The following is a 22,302-nucleotide window of genomic DNA, read 5'->3' on the forward strand; positions in this document are numbered from 1 at the left end:
ACAATGGAAAGTTCTGGGACCCAGGTGGCTTTCTAATGAATTAGTCAAGCCTCCATATGAAAACCTTGGCTGTCAACTGGATGGCACCCAGGTCTGCTGCTTTTGCAAGCGGCAAGAGAGAAAGTTATGGAAATGCTCCATTGACATCCTGGTGATTGGTAATTTTTTGCCTCTGTCTCGCTATTTATTTCCATCTCTCACTCTCTTAGCTGGCAAGCCTATCTACAAAGTCATATTTTTCTCTGAATGCCACTTTCAGGGCAAAAATAATAGCTTAATAATCATGAACTCTGTAATCTGAGTAGGTTTATGTGTAGGTGGGGTTTTGACCCCAAAAGTGTGAAATACCACTATTGGAACTGGCCAAAACAGGTGGCTTAGACACCATTTCCATGCATCAAGTCACCCCTCCGAAACTCTCTCCATTTTCCCGGGATGATTTCTGAGGATAATAGCACTCACAAATCATCCGCTGGGCAGTGGAGTCTGGGAAATTGATGTCCCTTCATTTCAAAACAATGGAGGTGCCTTATGAGGGGGCTCATGATGTCATAACTTCAGGGGCTGACAGACTGGGCAGGGAGAGGGAACGTGGCCCGTGGACGGGTGCAGGGCCAACGGAACCCTATGCAGGTACGACTCAAACAATCCCTGTACTGGGGAGACGGTCCAAGTAGCCAGAGACATGCTCAAACACATCTCCTCACAGTGAACAAATTCACAGCCTTTACTCTGGGTATCAGCCCCTCCTAATCCCCCCAGTCTGCCAGCCTCTCTTTCTCCTTCCCAATCTTACATTCACAGAAACAGGTAATTCAAAGGACAATCTAAGACCATGTACCTCTTCATTCTTCACACTGCCTGCACAACGCCGCATTGGGTCAACCGGGCAAAACATTGAGATAAAAAGTTTTTCAAAGTTGCATGATAAGAAAGAAAGAGAAACAGAGAGAGAGAGGGAGAGAGAGAGAGAGAGAGAGAGAGAGAGAGAGAGAGAGAGAGAGAGAGAGAGAGAGAGAGAGAGAGAGAGAGAGAGAGAGAGAGAGAGAGAGAGAGAGAGAGAGAGAGAGAGAGAGAGAGAGAGAGAGAGAGAAAGAGAAACAGAGAGAGAAAGAGAAAGAGAAGCAGAGAGAGAGAGGGAGAGAGAGAAGCAGAGAGAGAGGGAGAGAGAGAGAGAGAGAGAGAGAGAGAGAGGTGTTGTCACAGCAGTGTGGTTTTATATGTCTCTCAGTCCACCAATATACAGTCAGGCAGGCTAATATCAGTGTGGATTAAAGAGCTGTTGGGGTTTGTGCGAGAGACATTGACTAATACATTATTCATGCAGGCCAGTGGAGGAAGACGATAAATCTCCCGTTTTGAGTCCTGCATGCAATTTAGATATCTGGGCACCATTGGAACGGACGTTCCCCTGATTTAAACCCACAGATGAAATGAATAAAAACGTATTTAAGGGGAAATTCAAATCATCAAACCCCTTCTGTGTTCTTTTGATTAATGTTGCTTCCCTGTAGGTTTATGTGAGAGCAAGGGTTACCACACCTTCCTAAGAAAATATTTAAAAAGCTACTTACATACTGGATTACTCCCAACCACGGGTGAATTGGACGTTGATTGACTTGGCTGGGTTCCTGGCTACACACCTGGTCTCATACATATGTTTTGAACGAGTCGCCCCACGGTAGTAGAACATTTTCACACCGGAGGCACTGTGTCCTGCCTCACCAAATCCAACCATCACTTCAAAGAGACAGGACAAGGGTGATCTTTGCATGACGGATGGGGCTTTCCTGGCTCTAAGCACTGGGGAATGAGTCGCTATGCATATCTGGGTCTCGCACACCATGGCATTCGAACAGTCACAAATAACACAGACACCATAACGTCACCCAATCAGGATGGAACCAGCCCCCACCCCCGTTCAATGTAAGATGGATGCCTGGTCTGGTTTGTGGAGATCATAGCAAGGCTGGCAGGATACGCATCCGGGGGAATGTGAGGAGACGGTGTGTGGAGTGATGACGTGCTTTTCCCTGTGCTGTCACCGAGGCTGTGGCATGGATGGCTGCTTTACAGACTCTGAGCCGGGGACTGATGGCAGAACGTGAAGAAAACAGACGGGGGGGGGGGTCTCTGTCTGCTTACGTTCGTCAGCGAGGGTCACTGTCATGACCAATCCTCTGATGTAAATGAGGCTAACCGCACCGTCTGGAGACACACACACACACACACACACACACACACACACACACACACACACACACACACACACACACACACACACACACACACACACACACACACACACACACACACACACACACACACACACACACACACACACACACACACACACACACACACACACACACACACACACACACACCTCTCTTTCTCAGAACAGAGCACATCTCCAGGGCTGTCAGACAGGGTTGTGAGGTTAAGGGAGGTTGGCGCGGCAGAGCAGGCTGACTGTCAATGCTGTTGACAGCAAGATGGACGAACCAATACTTGAGGGAGCAACGGGCCCACTTTCCCTGTTTCGTTAACACACTGTCCTGTTAGGCATGGATGTCTCCCAAATGTACTAACCCTCCTTCATCATCCTTCATGACGTGCTATCATCCACCTTCATTTCTTAAGACATCTTAAGACATCAGTATACACATCCTATCATAAACACCCTACTCCTCGCCCCCTCCTCGTCCCCTCCCCACTCCCCCTCCTCTAAACCCTAACAGTAAGCTTTTCCCCCGTTCAGGCCTCCGGATCCATATATGAGAAGTTATTGGGCCAGGCCGGCTGGAGGTAGCACAGTCATTTCTCACCACTCTGTGCCTCGGAGGAGAGTCGGTGATCCCAGTCAACATTAACATCAGCTTTCTGGAGCAGGGTCTCCATTAAGAACCAGCTGCATGGGAAAAGCCCATCAGGCGAGAAGCAGAGCTAGAGAGAACACACGAGGGGAGGGAGGGAGATGGAGACAGACAGGAAATATGAGGCGACTGTGGGGAGAGGAGAGGGAGAATAATGAACTGAAACAGAGGAGGAATGAAGTCAGATTGAAATGGAAAGGAGAACAACTGAACCAATAAATCACAAGTTAATAGATCACTGGAATGACGTCCCCTAGGGATCTCTTTCCAGAGCCACGAAACTACACAGCTTAATTCTCAATTAACTCGGGTTAAGAATCCGGTTCCCTTGGGATTAACCAAGGTATGTGATGCCTGATGTGATGGGAGACATAATGATTCTATCCAGCCTGTTTAACATAATTTTGCTCACAGGTTGATACCGCCCACCGGGGAGTCACTGTCAACACACTAGGAGACAGGCGGCCATATTGGTTTGGATCTATTGAGATGTATTCCAAATCAGGTATAAGTCAACTAGGAAGGCTGTTGCAGAGTAATAGTGTTACTACTGTACTCTGGAGACCTTTCCATCATAGACAAAAAGTGGTTGTGTTTGATCCTCAAAGTCTAAGCCACTGTCATCCTGTTCACACAGGTTCAAATGTTATTAATTGTTTAATAAATAAATGATTCTCATTCATGCCACCTAGGCTTAATGCTCTCTCCTGACATTATCTCTGAGCAGAGTTTGAGTGCAGTTTGTCATTTCACTGCCCAAAACTGTGGAAGCTCTCACACGCCTCCAGACTTCAGTCAATAAGCAAGACCATGGTGAGTCACCACTGGCTCGCAGAAATGTTCTCTCACCATGCACATAATAATGAGAAGGATCTGAGTGACCTTAAAGGCAAAATGAGGCAGTTGGGTCAACAGCACCACTCAGCCAACACCAGCCAATTCAGAACCAACGTCTGTGGAGTAAAGAATGCATTGAATGCACGTACGTTTAGCCTACTACATCTACACAGTGTTTGTCTGATGGAATAAAGCAGAGCAGATTTCGCATTCAACTTTTTTCTGCATGTATTAATCTTTATACAAGCCTATTGTTATATATCCACGGACTTTCTGTTATTTACAGAAGAAAGTAGTTACTCTTTGGCAACCAATCCCTCCCTTTTCCCTGTAGTGCCGTTTAACTGCAACAAAGACAGCATTGCAGCCTGCTGTTTATACTCACAGCGGGATTTGCTTGTTGAAACGAGCTGCAGGCTTTTCTCTAATGAAAGCCAGGGGTATTTAAGGATGGGAACTGACTAGTAAAAACTGCAAAACATGATTTTCTAAAAAGGACATTGGATTTTGTCTGTACCTACCGCCACCTCAGTACGCCAATACGTCAGACACACTCCTGACACGGCATCTGGTCTGATATATCTAGGATGATATACCATCCTGACTGATGAGATAGACCAGTACGCCAATACGTCAGACACACTCCTCACACGGCATCTGGTCTGATATATCTAGGATGATATACCATCCTGACTGATGAGATAGACCAGTACGCCAATACGTCAGGCACACTCCTGACACGGCATCTGGTCTGATATATCTAGGATGATATACCATCCTGACTGATGAGATAGACCAGTACGCCAATACGTCAGGCACACTCCTGACACGGCATCTGGTCTGATATATCTAGGATGATATACCATCCTGACTGATGAGATAGACCAGTACGCCAATACGTCAGGCACACTCCTGACACGGCATCTGGTCTGATATATCTAGGATGATATACCATCCTGACTGATGAGATAGACCAGTACGCCAATACGTCAGACACACTCCTGACACGGCATCTGGTCTGATATATCTAGGATGATATACCATCCTGACTGATGAGATAGACCAGTACGACAATACCCAAATACTTTCCGCCTCCAAGTTCACGGAACACATTAAAATGGTCTCTCCATTTATCACTTGACTCTGAGCTGAAGCCCCTCTGATTTTGTCCTTGAATTACTTTTTTTATCGCTCGCTTGCCTGTTCACTGTTCTCTACTCGTCTTCGTATCACCTGACCTGACAAGCCCAGAGTTTCTCTCTGGTTGTGCTTGTTCTTTTTCTTCGGCGTACGGACTCTTTCTGGAGAGGTCTGTCAGAGGGTGTGAATTACGGGGTGCGGAACGACACCGAGAATATATTCCTGACACACTGTATTCTCTGGGCTCCCTCGGCAACCTTGTCTCTGTCAACTCAAAGTAACAGCATATCAGACGGGGCCGTTCAGTTTGACACGGCCAGCTGACTCAACGGGGAGTCCAAAGATAATAACGGACATAATAAATCCTTTCATAAACCCACAGAACTCGCACATAAATGCCACATTGAATCAGCGGGGGTAAGCCCGTGCACAGTTCCTAAAATGCACACAAATGGCTGAAATACACTCTTTCTCCATGGCATTTATTCCAAATGTCAATTCAGCCACCTGGAAAGAGTTTTGTCCACAATGGTTTCTTCATGAATGTCGGGTCAAGTCATGGATCTGGGTGCAGCAGGTCTATAGGCCAAATGGCTGGTTGTTTCTCTCACTGACAGCCTGAGGTTGAGAAAGTTAGCTAGATATCTAGGTATTGGATGATCCGGACATGTTGTGCTTATAGCTTAGTCTCTGGAATCTCATGCCTGGAGTCGTCCTGGTCTTGTTTTGATCGTGGAAGTATTTCATGACCCTGTTTCCTCTTCGTCCCAGTCTCGCTTCCTCCTTGGGATATATCTACATCCTCCAGTGATTTCTCTCCACTGTCCCCCCGGGTACAGCTAGACACACATCTTTCCTCTTTCTGTGAAATAACAAGAAAATAACAGACATCTACGAAATGCCACCCAGGACTAACAAAACAGCTGTTTTTTACAACCATTATCTGGACTTTGTCTTGCGTTTACGTATAGTTAGACAGAATGGACAGCCGCAGTAAATCTAACCAGCTGAGCACATAAAAGAACTGGGTTTTACTACACAACATAGTGGATAAAGAAACAAAAGGTGAGATGAGTTATACCTGAAGCTACAGTATAAACAGGTCTGCACTCACAAATGCACAAGAATCAACCGAGGCACTGCTGAATCTGTAACCTCAAATGATCATTGCCTGCATTATTAGTATTACTCGGTTTTAACACGTGTTCATCATGATCCACCACATCTAGGGTAGGAATGTTGGGCCAGTAACCGAAAGGTTGCTGGATTGAATCCCAGAGCTGACAACAACAGAAAATGCAGAAGACACATTTCAATTGAATGCACTCAGTTGTACAACTGACTAGGTATCCCCCTTTCCCTTTCTGCTCCTTAAATTAGCCAGCGTCTTGGACAGGAGCATTTCTCTCTGCTATGATTCCATCATTATCTTCAGAGCCTGTGTTTAGCTGGTGAGAGCGTGTGGGCCTGTACAAAATGGAGCTTTTGTGTGAAGCAGTAGTCTCTCTACTACTCTAATTGAAGTTTAATTTCGCAGATTGCCTTTTTTTCTCCTCTGACACTGGGATAGGAGAAGCACAATTGCTTTGTAAAATAGCATGGGCAATTTTGCTTCTTTGACACATTCTGCAGTTCTGAATATTCCCTAAAAAAAAGTATAGTATTTATGTTGCAAGAGGCTTGCAACAGGACTAAATGGAAAAATGGATTGATGCTGTAATTTTGTGCCACTTCCTTTCAATGGTACGTTTTGGCAGTATCTACTGAACAGAGAATGAAATAAAGCCTTCTAGTTTTGACGAGAGTGGGGGGCATTTAGGGCTCCTTAATGGAAGGTGACAGAATCACAGAGGTTTACAATAATAGGATTTGTAATTAAGATGTTTAGGATGTTTAAGATGTTTATTTTCCGGTCACAACTTGCAGGCTTGTTTTCAAATTGCTGTGCGTTTTGTTGCCAACCTATTTTGCTACCTGACAACTTTATGGGTTTCACTTTTTAATTACCGTTCATATATTTATTTTTTCCTCGACTTTTTCACTCCGGACGCTTTATCTGGACACGATTCGTCAGGACCTCCAACAGCCGAAGCTAAGTAGTAACATTAACATGATGCCTTCTAATTGCAGCCGCTGTGCTCGCCTTACGGCGAGGATAGCTGTACTGCAAGCCCAGCTTCAGACGCAATCGTTAGGCAAGGGTAATTTCAGTGTAGGAAAGGATGAAACAGCGTCTGTGCCACCAGTAAGTACAGATAGTAGTATAAATCCCCTGGCACAGTCCCCGCAGCCGGACAACTTTCTCACGGTTTCTGGAAGGAAATGCTGTAGGAACGCTCAACCGGTGTCGCTCATTCAGCAGACAGAAACTTTCAACCGGTTCTCCCCATTAAGCAGCGGGTCGGTGTCAGAGGCCGAGTCTTCTCTGGTCTCTACTCCTCCCGTTACGGGGTCTGAGACGCCGAAGCTTCCCACCATTAGCTCTGACAAATTGAAAACTCTAGTCATTGGCGACTCCATTACCCGCAGTATTAGACTTAAAGCGAATCATCCAGCGATCATACACTGTTTACCCGGGGGCAGGGCTACCGACGTTAAGGCTAATCTGAAGATGGTGCTGGCTAAAGCTAAAACTGGCGAGTGTAGAGAGTATAGAGATATTGTTATCCACGTCGGCACCAACGATGTTAGTATGAAACAGTCAGAGATCACCAAGCTTCTGCGTGCATATCAGCTAGAAAGATGTGTCGGCATCGAGTAATTGTCTCTGGCCCCCTCCCAGTTAGGGGGAGTGATGAGCTCTACAGCAGAGTCTCACAACTCAATCGCTGGTTGAAAACTGTTTTCTGCCCCTCCCAAAAGATAGAATTTGTAGATAATTGGCCCTCTTTCTGGGACTCGCCCACAAACAGGACCAAGCCTGACCTGCTGAGGAGTGACGGACTCCATCCTAGCTGGAGGGGTGCTCTCATCTTATCTGCCAACATAGACAGGGCTCTAACTCCTCTAGCTCCACAATGAAATAGGGTGCAGGCCAGGCAGCAGGCTATTAGCCAGCCTGCCAGCATAGTGGAGTCTGCCACTAGCATAGTTAGTGTAGTCAGCTTAGCTATCACCATTGAGACCGTGTCTGTGCCTCGACCTGGGTTGGGCAAAACTAAACATGGCGGTGTTCGCCTTAGCAATCTCACTAGGATAAAGACCACCTCCATTCCTGTCATTACTGAAAGAGATCATGATACCTCACATCTCAAAATAGGGCTACTTAATGTTAGATCCCTTACTTCAAAGGCAATTATAGTCAATGAACTAATCACTGATCATAATCTTGATGTGATTGGCCTGACTGAAACATGGCTTAAGCCTGATGAATTTACTGTGTTAAATGAGGCCTCACCTCCTGGCTACACTAGTGACCATATCCCCGTGCATCCCGCAAAGGCGGAGGTGTTGCTAACATTTACGATAGCAAATTTCAATTTAAAAAAAAAATGACGTTTTCGTCTTTTGAGCTTCTAGTCATGAAATCTATGCAGCCTACTCAATCACTTTTTATAGCTACTGTTTACAGGCCTCCTGGGCCATATACAGCGTTTCTCACTGAGTTCCCTGAATTCCTATCAGACCTTGTAGTCATTGCAGATAATATTCTAATCTTTGGTGACTTTAATATTCACATGGAAAATTCCACAGACCCACTCCAAAAGGCTTTTGGAGCCATCATCGACTCAGTGGGTTTTGTCCAACATGTCTCTGGACCCACTCACTCTCACAGTCATACGCTGGACCTAGTTTTGTCCCATGGAATAAATGTTGTGGATCTTAATGTTTTTCCTCATAATCCTGGACTATCAGACCACCATTTTATTACGTTTGCAATTGCAACAAATAATCTGCTCAGACCCCAACCAAGGAACATCAAAAGTCGTGCTATAAATTCACAGACAACACAAAGATTCCTTGATGCCCTTCCAGACTCCCTCTGCCTACCCAAGGACGCCAGAGGACAAAAATCCGTTAACCACCTAACTGAGGATCTCAATTTAACCTTGCGCAATACCCTAGATGCAGTTGCACCCCTAAAAACTAAAAAAATGTCTCATAAGAAACTAGCTCCATGGTACACAGAAAATACCCGAGCTCTGAAGCAAGCTTCCAGAAAATTGGAACGGAAATGGCGCCACACCAAACTGGAAGTCTTCCGACTAGCTTGGAAGGATGGTACCGTGCAGTACCGAAGAGCCCTTACTGCTGCTCGATCGTCCTATTTTTCTAACTTAATTGAGGAAAATAAGAACAATCCGAAATTCCTTTTTGATACTGTGGCAAAGCTAACTAAAAAGCAGCATTCCCCAAGAGAGGATGACTTGCACTTTAGCAGTGATAAATTCATGAACTTCTTTGAGGAAAAGATTATGATTATTAGAAAGCAAATTACGGACTCCTCTTTAAACCTGCGTATTCCTCCAAACCTCAGTTGTCCTGAGTCTGCACAACTCTGCCAGGACCTAGGATCAAGAGAGACGCTCAAGTGTTTTAGTACTATATCTCTTGACACAATGATGAAAATAATCATGGCCTCTAAACCTTCAAGCTGTATACTGGACCCTATTCCAACTAAACTACTGAAAGAGCTGCTTCCTGTGCTTGGCCCTCCTATGTTGAACATAATAAACGGCTCTCTATCCACTGGATGTGTACCAAACTCACTAAAAGTGGCAGTAATAAAGCCTCTCTTGAAAAAGCCAAACCTTGACCCAGAAAATATAAAAAACTATCGGCCTATATCGAATCTTCCATTCCTCTCAAAGATTTTAGAGAAGGCTGTTGCGCAGCAACTCACTGCCTTCCTGAAGACAAACAATGTATACGAAATGCTTCAGTCTGGTTTTAGACCCCATCATAGCACTGAGACGGCACTTGTGAAGGTGGTAAATGACATTTTGATGGCATCGGACCGAGGCTCTGCATCTGTCCTCGTGCTCCTAGACCTTAGTGCTGCTTTTGATACCATCGATCACCACATTCTTTTGGAGAGATTGGAAACCCAAATTGGTCTACACGGACATGTTCTGGCCTGGTTTAGGTCTTATCTGTCGGAAAGATATCAGTTTGTCTCTGTGAATGGTTTGTCCTCTGACAAATCAACTGTACATTTCGGTGTTCCTCAAGGTTCTGTTTTAGGACCACTATTGTTTTCACTATATATTTTACCTCTTGGGGATGTTATTCGAAAACATAATGTAAACTTTCACTGCTATGCGGATGACACACAGCTGTACATTTCAATGAAACATGGTGAAGCACCAAAATTGCCCTCGCTAGAAGCATGTGTTTCAGACATAAGGAAGTGGATGGCTGCAAACTTTCTACTATTAAACTCGGACAAAACAGAGATGCTTGTTCTAGGTCCCAAGAAACAAAGAGATCTTCTGTTGAATCTGACAATTAATCTTAATGGTTGTACAGTCGTCTCAAATAAAACTGTGAAGGACCTCGGCGTTACTCTGGACCCTGATCTCTCTTTTGAAGAACATATCAAGACCATTTCGAGGACAGCTTTTTTCCATCTACGTAACATTGCAAAAATCAGAAGCTTTCTGTCCAAAAATGATGCAGAAAAATTAATCCATGCTTTTGTCACTTCTAGGTTAGACTACTGCAATGCTCTATTTTCCGGCTACCCGGATAAAGCACTAAATAAACTTCAGTTAGTGCTAAATACGGCTGCTAGAATCCTGACTAGAACCAAAAAATTTGATCATATTACTCCAGTGCTAGCCTCTCTACACTGGCTTCCTGTCAAAGCAAGGGCTGATTTCAAGGTTTTACTGCTAACCTACAAAGCATTACATGGGCTTGCTCCTACCTACCTCTCTGATTTGGTCCTGCCGTACATACCTATACGTACGCTACGGTCACAAGACGCAGGCCTCCTAATTGTCCCTAGAATTTCTAAGCAAACAGCTGGAGGCAGGGCTTTCTCCTATAGAGCTCCATTTTTATGGAACGGTCTGCCTACCCATGTCAGAGACGCAAACTCGGTCTCAACCTTTAAGTCTTTACTGAAGACTCATCTCTTCAGTGGGTCATATGATTGAGTGTAGTCTGGCCCAGGAGTGGGAAGGTGAACGGAAAGGCTCTGGAGCAACGAACCGCCCTTGCTGTCTCTGCCTGGCCGGTTCCCCTTTTTCCACTGGGATTCTCTGCCTCTAACCCTGTTACGGGGCTGAGTCACTGGCTTGCTGGGGCTCTCTCGTGCCGTCCCTGGGGGGGTGCGTCACCTGGGTGGGTTGATTCACTGTTGTGGTCGGCCTGTCTGGGTTTCCCCCCTTGGGTTGTACCGTGTCGGAGATCTTTGTGGGCTATACTCGGCCTTGTCTCAGGATGGTAAGTTGGTGGTTGAAGATTTCCCTCTAGTGGTGTGGGGGCTGTGCTTTGGCAAAGTGGGTGGGGTTATATCCTTCCTGTTTGGCCCTGTCCGGGGTGTCCTCGGATGGGGCCACAGTGTCTCCTGACCCCTCCTGTCTCAGCCTCCAGTATTTATGCTGCAGTAGTTTATGTGTCGGGGGGCTAGGGTCAGTTTGTTTATCTGGAGTACTTCTCCTGTCCTATTCGGTGTCCTGTGTAAATCTAAGTGTGCGTTCTCTAATTCTCTCCTTCTCTCCTTCTTTCTCTCTCTCGGAGGACCTGAGCCCTAGAACCATGCCCCAGGACTACCTGACATGATGACTCCTTGCTGTCCCCAGTCCACCTGGCCATGCTGCTGCTCCAGTTTCAACTGGCCTGGGCCCTAGGACCATGTCCCAGGACTACCTGACATGAGGACTCCTTGCTGTCCCCAGTCCACCTGGCCATGCTCCTGCTCCAGTTTAAACTGTTCTGCCTTACTATTATTCAACCATGCTGGTCATTTATGAACATTTGAACATCTTGGCCACGTTCTGTTATAATCTCCACCCGGCACAGCCAGAAGAGGACTGGCCACCCCACATATGCTCTCTCTAATTCTCTCTTTCTTTCTCTCTCTCGGAGGACCTGAGCCCTAGGACCGTGCCCCAGGACTACCTGACATGATGGCTCCTTGCTGTCCCCAGTCCACCTGACTGTGCTGCTGCTCCAGTTTCAACTGTTCTGCCTTATTATTATTTGACCATGCTGGTCATTTATGAACATTTGAACATCTTGGTCATTTTCTGTTATAATCTCTACCCGGCACAGCCAGAAGAGGACTGGCCACCCCACATAGCCCGGTTCCTCTCTAGGTTTCTTCCTAGGTTTTGGCCTTTCTAGGGAGTTTTTCCTAGCCACCGTGCTTTTACACCTGCATTGTTTGCTGTTTGGGGTTTTAGGCTGGGTTTCTGTACAGCACTTTGAGATATCAGCTGATGTACGAAGGGCTATATAAATAAATTTGATTTGATTTGATTTGATTTAGGCCTTTTAGGAAGACAATTGAATGTAAAGTGTAAGAATGACCTTTAAAACCATGTTAGTCCTTTAAATAGGGGCTGAAAACACTTAGTTGTTGAAAGTGAATGGCTGAGGATGGGAAAACAACAGATCCACTAGGACAGGGGAAATGCAGAATTCATTCAAGAAATACACATGATTAACCTATCACCTTGGTAGACATGTCAACCTTTGTGGGGAGCCCAGTATCCAGGATAAAAAGGTCATCATTGTGGTTCTAAAAGGAGTCTTCAGCAGTCCCCATAGGAGAACCCTTTTTGGTTGCAGGTGGAACTACATGTAGAGCCCTATGGGTTCTACCTGGAACCAACAAGGGTTCTTCAAAGGGTTCTCCTATGGGCACAGCTGAAGAACACTATTAGGTTCTAGATAGCACCAGATGATGACGGTGATCCAGGGAATGGTGAATGAAGAGAAAAGGACCGGCAAAGGACATGTGTGTGTGTGTGTGTGTGTGTGTGTGTGTGTGTGTGTGTGTGTGTGTGTGTGTGTGTGTGTGTGTGTGTGTGTGTGTGTGTGTGTGTGTGTGTGTGTGTGTGTGTGTGTGTGTGTGTGTGTGTGTGTGTGTGTGTGTGTGTGTGTGTGTGGTGTGACTATGAGTGTAAGTGTGTGTGTATCTGTCCGTGCTTCCTGGAGTGTGTATGTCAAATGTTTGAGATGCTATAGTTCTTTCTGACATAACACAAACCCATTCAGACAGTCTCACTGGTCCTGTTAGTGACTGTGAATGATTAAAGGCCCAGTCCTGTCAGACTCTGCCTGAAAGAGCTCAAACTCACCAGGACTTTAGGGAGACATTTTTCAGCCTCGTATCATCGTCCCTCTTCCTGTCTAATTGCTCGTTAGTGTTCATGACCCGAAAGAGGAGAAATTGTTGCAAGGCTCACTCACAAACATCCACAGGGTCAGCAGCAGCAACAGCAGTAGCACTGTAGTGGAAAACGTCCCTATAGAGCAGTATATTCTGTCTGGGCAGAGTTGATAACAATAACAGCCAGATGAGCCAGGCTGGCTGTATCATTATCTACCTACTGAGTCTAGGGGGGGATTGGGAAAAATAATCACTCCAATATCCAACCTGTGTGTGAGAGGTCAGAAATCAGGGAGGGAAAACCATCTCTCCATCTTTCCATGTCTTCTGTCATCCAATCTTCCAATCCTACATCATGGAGGAATTAGATCTGGCTGGAAAATTACAATGTCACTGCTCCGCCATCGTTCCAACGGGAGCGGGGACTGCTGAATGTTTTATGGAGCCAATAATAATGGAGCTAGAAGAGCAGGGACGGATTTATCCGGTGCCGAGGCTTAGTGCAATTAAGCACCGGGAATGGCAGCCGGAATTATTACTGGATGAGTGGCAGGACTTAGGAACACCTGAGGCTTCCTCAGCTGTGTCTGAGAACCGAAAACAGGCAGAGAAATATCTTGTGATATCGATGGTACTACTACTTAGTAGTACTACTATTACTAAGCAGTCTTGGTTCTCTGTTATGGTACAACAAATGATTCGACACTGTTTACAGACAGCAGAGGGGAAGCTCTTTCTTCCATCTCTAAGCTGTGTCCCAACAATAGCTGATAGGCTAGCTGCTAGCCCAAGGGTAATGCAGTGAACCCTCTTGATTAGAATGGAACAGCGTCACGGTGCACCACAAAAACACTGCAACCTTTTAGAAGCCTGCCTATTTCAAAGGGAGGGGACCAGGAAAGAGACTTAGAGAGAGAGATACATTGTGGATGATTCGTTACAATGATATCGACAGATCTTACAGTTTCTCCGGCCATGATTAAAGCATGTTGACATTTATTGGAATGAATCTTGTCCTGGAGGTGGAGCTGAGCGATTTCCACTAGACGGGCCAGCGGCAAAGTCAAAATTGACTATATATTGTTAAAAGAAACCATGAAAACCAAAATGTGCTTTTTGGTCTGAATTTAAGGTTAGGATTAGGCATAAGGTTACCTGTGTAGTACAGGTTAGAGTTTCGGTAAGGGTTAAGATTACGGTTAGGGTTGTGTTTAAAATCCGATTGTATGACTTTGTGGCAGTGCCAGTTAGTGACTACCCTGCAGAGCTTCCTCCAGTAAATGAGTCATCCCAATAAATGCCAACCTGCATGATTTAAAGTATTCAGGTCTCCCCCTGTGGGACACTAAACAGATTACCTAGAACCAATTTTGAAGAGTAATGGCTTCTGATGTATTCTATCAAGCTTTTACACTACAATCATCACTGGGTTCATCTGAGGTAGTGTAATTCACCACCGTATAGACTAGAGAGCCCTGAAATACTAAACGGCAAGCTTGGGTTTTACAACCAATTACAGGGTCACTACATCTCTTCAGCATTTGTTATGCACAGAAGAAGTAATATGACATACCGCTTAGTTCAACGACCTCCTATAGTCTTTGTAGGAAATGCAATGACACTATTTTATTTGATCCATACTTCACAGTGCTAGACAAAGATCTGGAGGAGCATCACTCAGTGCTGTGGAGTTCCTCCGGTACACCCCATGTAAGTTCTGACTCCTTCAACGTCAGATCAATAACCCATCACATGCACCAGGTGTAGTGACTGCTGTTATGACAGCACAATTCAGCTGGATTGTATTTGCCATGACAGGTTTGATTGTCCGATTTTTTTGATGTTGCTTGAGCTGAATCGCAGGCTTGCGAGAACCCTATTGTTACAGGATATAGGCTACAGAGTTGTATCAGGAAATCATGCAACGTGCAATGTAAGTACTTATTTGGAGCGGAGATGGGCATGCTGTATCTTGACACATCTCCGTGTTCTGATTGGTGGTGACTAGCATGGTCAATGTAGCTGCTCAAGAAACCGTCTGGAGAGGACTTCCTTACCACTCGATTGTGCTCAACACGTTAGAGTGGAAGGTTTGCACATGCTCTTATTCCATTCTCCCATTTTAGCTTAATTACATCCTCTTCCTTAACAAGCCTCCATCGCTGCTGCCTCAGATTATCCATACAAAGCAAGAAATAACATTTTAATTGCATAAGAATATAATACAAAAGTGTGATTTAAGACCAGCAGCTCAGTGTAAATGTGACAGCCTGCTGTGATTGAAAGCGTGATAATCAGGCATTTTTCAACTGGTGCCATCTCTCAGCTCCACTGATGTCCACCGCACCACTGCTCGATCAAACTGCACCACCACAACACTGCTCGATCAAACTGCTCGATCACCACCACAACACTGCTTGAACAAACTGCTCGATCACCACCGCACCACTGCTCGATCACCACCGCACTACTGCTCGATCACCACCGCACCACTGCTCGATCACCACCGCATTGCTCGATCACCACCGCACCACTGCTCGATCACCACCGCATTGCTCGATCACCACCGCACCACTGCTCGATCACCACCGCACCACTGCTCAATCACCACCGCACCACTGCTCGATCACCACCGCACCACTGCTCAATCACCACCGCACCACTGCTCAATCACCACCGCATTGCTCGATCACCACCGCACCACTGCTCGATCACCACCGCACCACTGCTCAATCACCACCGCACCACTGCTCGATCACCACCGCACCACTGCTCGATCACCACTGCACCACTGCTCGATCACCACCGCACCACTGCTCGATCACCACCGCACCACTGCTCGATCACCACCGCACCACTGCTCGATCACCACCGCACCACTGCTCGATCACCCCCGCTGGGTTACTGCTCTAAAGACTAAATGTCAACTTTTAAAAATACACCTTTGCTCCTCGCTGCTATATCAAATGCACCCCTGGTGCCAGCCTGACGAACTTGCCATTAGAGCCTGGGTTCATTTAAAAGTGAGCATACATGGTGCGTACATGGTGGGAATGTATAGGCAAAGCTCGGAGTGCATTATGTGTTAACTTTGCAATTGTATTAAACAAGTGACTAATCAAGTGACATCCTGTTTTCAGGGATACAGTATTTTCAAACTAGCTTGCTTTCCTCCTGAAAACAGGATGTGGCGACCCCGCTCAGGTGTTTATTTTATGCAGATACTTGCTGCTCTCCTAACAGACCACAACTCTATCTCTCAAGCAGATACTTGCTGCTCTCCTAACAGACCACAACTCTATCTCTCAAGCAGATACTTGCTGCTCTCCTAACAGACCACAACTCTATCTCTCAAGCAGATACTTGCTGCTCTCCTAACAGACCACAACTCTATCTCTCAAGCAGATACTTGCTGCTCTCCTAACAGACCACAACTCTATCTCTCAAGCAGATACTTGCTGCTCTCCTAACAGACCACAACTCTATCTCTCAAGCAGATACTTGCTGCTCTCCTAACAGACCACAACTCTATCTCTCAAGCAGATACTTGCTGCTCTCCTAACAGACCACAACTCTATCTCTCAAGCAGATACTTGCTGCTCTCCTAACAGACCACAACTCTATAGATGGCTAATATGCAAAACATTACATCTATCTATGAAAAGTTAAACTACCTAATAGGTTCTGGAGCAGCAACAACTTAAAAATCACACTAGGTCATTAATCTTAATGACAATTGTCCACCATACCTGCTGGTGGCATCGGCTCACTGCATGTCATGAAGGGGCGAGGAACTCCAGCTGAGCTACTGTACAGTAAACCTCCACTTCCACTGTCAAACAGTCTCCATTGTGTTCAGCCCAGGAAGAAGTCTCCGGATGGGGTCAGCTTGGGGTGCCCCTATAGAGAAAACACACAAATAGCATCTCACTGAATGGTAACTCTCTCTGCCAAATAAACATAGCCCGTCAATATGTCCCACCTTAGGGGGATGACTTTGAACAAACTCCACATCTATCTCATGGTTGGTGTAGATACGTTGGAGAATGAGTGTAAAACAAAAATGAACAAGTATAAAAAACGACCTCATAGGTAAAAATGAATAAATCAATAGCTCCCTACACACAAACTCAAATCCCATTCTTCCTCTTTACTCACATGGTTAGTAAGCCAGCATGTCATGCAGAGCTGCCAATATGCAACACAACATATTCACACTGATACAGATCTCCAAGTCTATAGAATATAGGTTATGAGTCCTATACAGCGTCTTACCCTAAGGGTTAGTATATGCCTTTACAGTACAGTATGAGATAATCATGGTCATAAACCACAACGGCACAGGGAAATGATGCTTACTCTTAGTGGTTGCGTCTCTAATGTGATATTGATCATGTATAATGATGGGAATGTATTGACAGTCTGATCCAACAGGTCCCAGATGTGCTCAATGGGATTGAGATCCGGTCTCTTCGCTGATATGGCTGGTGGCATTGTCATGCTGGAGAGTCATGTCAGGATGAGCCTGTAGGAAGGATACCACATGAGAGAGGAGGATGTCTTCTCTGTAATGCACAGCGTTGTGATTGCCTAGAATGACAACAAGCTCAGTCCGACGATGCTATGACACATCGCCCCAGACCATGACTGACCCTGCACCTCCAAATCGACCCCGCTCCAGAGTACAGGCCTCTGTGTAACTCTCATTCCTTTGACGATAGACGTGAATCCGACCATTACCCCTGGTGAGACAAAACCGTGACTCGTCAGTGAAGAACACTGGCCAGTCCTGTCTGGTCCAGCGACGGTGGGTTTGTGCCCATGGGCAATGTTGTTGCCGGTGATGTCTGCCTTACAACAGGCTACAAGCCCTCAGTCCAGCCTCTCTCAGCCTATTGCGGACCGTCTGAGCACTGATGGATCGTGCTTTCCTGGTGTAACTCGGGCAGTTGTTGGTGCCATTCTGTTCCTGTCCCGCAGGTGTGATGTTCAGATGTACGATCCTGTGCAGGTGTTGTTACACGTGGTCTGCCACTGCGAGGACAGCCTTCCATCCTGTCTCCCTATAGCGCTGTCTTAGGCGTCTCACAGTACGGACATTGCAATTTATTGCCCTGGCCACATCTGCAGTCCTTATACCTCCTTGCAGTATGCCTAAGGCACGTTCACGCAGATGAGCTGGGACCCTGGGCATCTTTCTTTTGGTGTTTTTCAGAGTCAGTAGAAAGGCCTCTTTAGTGTCCTAAGTTTTTATAACTGTGACCTTAATTGCCTACCATCTGTAAGCTATTAGTGTCTTAATGACCATTCCACAGGTGCATGTTCATTCATTGTTTATGGGGCATTGAACAAGCATGGAAAACAGTGTTTACACCCTTTACAATGAATATCTGTGAAGTTATTTGGATTTTTACGAATTATCTTTGAAAGACAGGGTCCTGTAAAAGGTACGTTTCTTTTTTTTTGCTGAATTTAGGTTACTCGTGCATGGTATTTTGCGAATATTGAGCAAAGGCAATACAAATAACCATTCTGTTAAAGGCTCTTAATTGTGAGCGCCAGAATGCACCCTATCAGCCAAGCTGTACCAGAACTAAATACACTTTGCAAGAACCAAACCACTACCAACAATTATTCAGTATTCAATTGGTCTAGTGTTGTCTGCCCAGTCTTTATCTCACAAAACCAATTAATTTCAACAATGAATTCAGGGTAACATTGTTCCTAATAATTACCAGTGCACTTACGCAAGTAAAAGAGAGAGTGCAGAGTCCGTGCCTTTATGTTATAAATGATGACCACGATTTTCAACCTGCACCTGGACCTCCAATGCATCAAGTGCACTAATTAATCAAACACACCAGACACATTAACAAGAGGTACATTTGCATCCGCCTTCAAAGGGTTCGCCCCCTCTGCATTCTGTTAAATGGCCAACGTCATTTAGAATTGGGAGACCAATAAGTAATGCAAGCACAGATTCTTCACCTATAAAATAAATGTTTTTTTTCTCATCACCTATCAACTCGATCAAAAACAATCATATATCACAGGTTACAGGTGGGACAGTCGAGACAGTGTGTCTTTAACCCGATCTGATAAATGCATATCCTTATGTGAGTATATGGGGCTATTTATGAATAGCCAGGCACATTTATTCTCCCGCAGTGTGACCAGAGTTTTATTGGAGATCACAGGAACCCATACTTCACATGGGGATGGTAATCGATGCAAAGCACATTTTTTATTTTCCAACCTCAAAAGGCTTGACACGACTGTGACGTTATCGTGAGGAATTGCACCAGCTTCCAGCGACCTCAAAACACAAAAGCAGTGGCTCGTTTCAAAACTTGATTTTGACGCAATTTCGGAACACGTCATGCAACCTAGATAATGGGGCAAGATCCCTTATTTGATCTGTTGAGAAATCTGGAATCGCTCACTGATTTCATTCCTGTTAATGCTGTCAGTTGTACAATCATACAATCTGCTAATCTGTGTCAAAACGCACCAGCCATATTCCAAACTCATCCTTCGGGGTTTGCTCGCGCAGTGCCAAGCGCGCTTTTACGCGCACATTCAGTGAGACGTGCAGCTTCATCACAGTCGAACAAACCCTGTTGTTTGTCATTAATCGAACCCCTTCTCCCATCACCACTGCAAAACAACCACGAGTAAACTCATTGCGCATTGGGTGAAATAATTGAAAATCATCTCTTGAACATATCCCAGCATGTATGTTCATGCAGCGTGCTGTCCATTTATCGTTATGATGGTGGGATGCATAAATTAATGGAGTCTGACGACGAAATCGACAAACTATTCCCTGTCTTCCTTTGTGGGGTAGGGGACACAGCAATACCATTCTGTATGGACAGAATCGTATTTGCACGAGGTATGAAGGTCTCCAAATCAAGGACATCGAGTCAAAATCATGCGTCAACTTCCGAATGCTTCATACTTCACTGCAAAATGACTACGATTATTTTATATTTTTATTTAAATATATAAACACATTAACATATACAAAACACGAATCAATGGCATATTTAAATGGTATACCCTCTTTGTGTCGCACAATAGAATAACATCTTAATTAACGCAATACAGTTGTACTAGCCCAAGCGGGAAATTCGATACTGTTGAACTTGCTTTGAAAAACAATTTGCCAACTCTCACGAAATGCTTTCTGTCTTGCTGGAGAAGTGCCTGGCACGGGGATGCGCAATGCCATTCCTATAGAGAAAGGAACCGCTCCATGGATGGATCGGCAACAGACATGCAAATGGTGGAACATGTAATATTCCCCTTTATGATCATTGTATTTATTAAGACAACTAATTAAAGATGTATTATCGTAACATTGTATACCACCTTTGTATATATCGTTTCATTTGTGTTGGATGCAGAAACAATCCACTGAAAAGAAGATATGGATCATATAAGAATAAAATAGTTTTTACTTCTCCAAAATAAAAGAGAATCATTCCAATATTTACGACAACAGCAGGTAATAGAAAACAATATCCATAGCACTATGATCATGTATTTATTTGCTAAACTGAATTTCATTGCGCAATGTGACAATTCCATTCCGCATCATGGCATGGCACAATATACAGATACCCATGTCTAAAGCGCAAACCATCTCCACTCCCATGTCACTGATAAACACGTTTATTACATCCCCCGATAGGAAATATGACTCCTATACGACATTGTCTATTGTATAGCATCGGTTGATTCAGTATAATGTGGTGAATGCCCAAGAAAGACCCTCATATACCATAGGTCAAGTCGAACTTTGCTTGTTGCGCACAAAGTTCTGTCACTATCCTGCCACGACTGATGCTGATACATTATGCATGTATCCCAAGTAAATTGATATAAAAACTTCCAAAGGTACAGACTACTATAAAGATTGCACAATTACATTACACACGAATGTTATGCGCCGGTACACTGACTGAGCGAATTTTTATCGTGTGCATTTCTCTCCATTCTCTAACCAAACATCATTAAGTTTTGCGGGACATATGTTGTTGAGTTAATTACCTGCTCTCAGGCTTTTCTGCTACTCGTGCAGCGGGTTTCCTTCATCCGGTGCTCTCTGGAAGTCAGTTGGTTCGCTTCATCACACGGCTGCAAGTCTGAGGACATGCTTGTAGAGTAAAGCTGGGGAGGCAAAGATAGCTTCTTGGCTGGAGAAAGTGGCGAGGGAGGAGATAGCGTATGTGAGGGACAGATAGAGAGAGCGGGAGAGTTAGAGGGGGGCGGTGCACAGTGCAGAATTTCATAGAATATTTGTTGCCGGTGAAATCCACTGCGTAGTTGTCTTGCTTTTTGACGAACAAAACCGACGGTGATGTTATACACTGATTGTATGCAGAGTTGCAAACTGCGTGATAATTGTATTGTATACTACACAAATGATATATGTCCTATCATGTTTGCATTGTTTGTGCGCTGTATGTTCCAAAATGTGATTTGAATTACTTGTGAAATGTCGTCTGGGTAGCCAAGGCTGTTCGTTTGAGCGGATTACGTGAATGCCTTTCAGCACCATGGAGAGCGCACACGACGCCTGAGCAAGAACACTGGGGGAGAAAGTCAATACGAAGGCAAAGCTGCTGGCTGATCGTCTTCAAAACACACCTCTGCAGAGGAGGATTTAAATGAGTTTAGCCATTTGCCCGTACGTGCTGAACTGCACAGCACTCTCAGTGATATGAGACTTGTTTAGCCGCTGGTTATAACGATTTAACCTACCCCAGAACAATGTCTCCTCATGCTCTATGAGCGCAGCATTGACTGCGCACAGAGCCGTCAAGACCATAGGGAGCACATGGGCGTCCTCAGATTTGTCCTGTTTCATTTTGTATTTATTGTTGTTGTTGTTTCTTTGTAATACTACTAGCTACCAAGCCATTTTGATGGCTTACAGGCTATCAATCAAGTTAGAGTAGCTAGCTTGTCTAACTATCTTAACTGGCATGATTTCTAACAAGGTTGGTACACTTTAGAAAAGCAAGCAATTACAAAATGTACTGAATAAGACTCACATTCATATAAATCTTTTACCCAGATTTTAGCAGAGAAGCATATTAGAAGCATATACAGACAGCTCAAGAGGTATGTTTAGACATGCATATAATTAAACATAAT

The 22,302-nt window shown here is 44.9% G+C and overlaps 1 protein-coding gene across 2 annotated transcripts in view; it reads right to left on the reverse strand.

Annotated features, from left to right (window-relative positions):
* Positions 1–21,331, reverse strand: part of LOC123994433 (muscarinic acetylcholine receptor M2-like) — a 93,198-nt gene extending 71,867 nt beyond the window's left edge. For both annotated transcript variants that reach the window (XM_046297000.1, XM_046296999.1), the window contains exons 1-2: positions 21,193–21,331; positions 16,887–17,037 (exon numbers count right to left, since the gene is read on the reverse strand). Coding sequence is in view for 1 of the 2 variants with exons in the window: in XM_046296999.1 (XP_046152955.1) it covers positions 16,887–16,917 (31 nt within the window). In the remaining variant the exon portion in view is untranslated. The remainder of the gene's footprint in view (positions 1–16,886; positions 17,038–21,192) is intronic.
* Between the last annotated feature and the right edge of the window lie 971 nt (positions 21,332–22,302).

This window comes from Oncorhynchus gorbuscha, linkage group LG14, assembly GCF_021184085.1.
Source record: "Oncorhynchus gorbuscha isolate QuinsamMale2020 ecotype Even-year linkage group LG14, OgorEven_v1.0, whole genome shotgun sequence".
Classification (NCBI taxonomy): domain Eukaryota; kingdom Metazoa; phylum Chordata; class Actinopteri; order Salmoniformes; family Salmonidae; genus Oncorhynchus; species Oncorhynchus gorbuscha.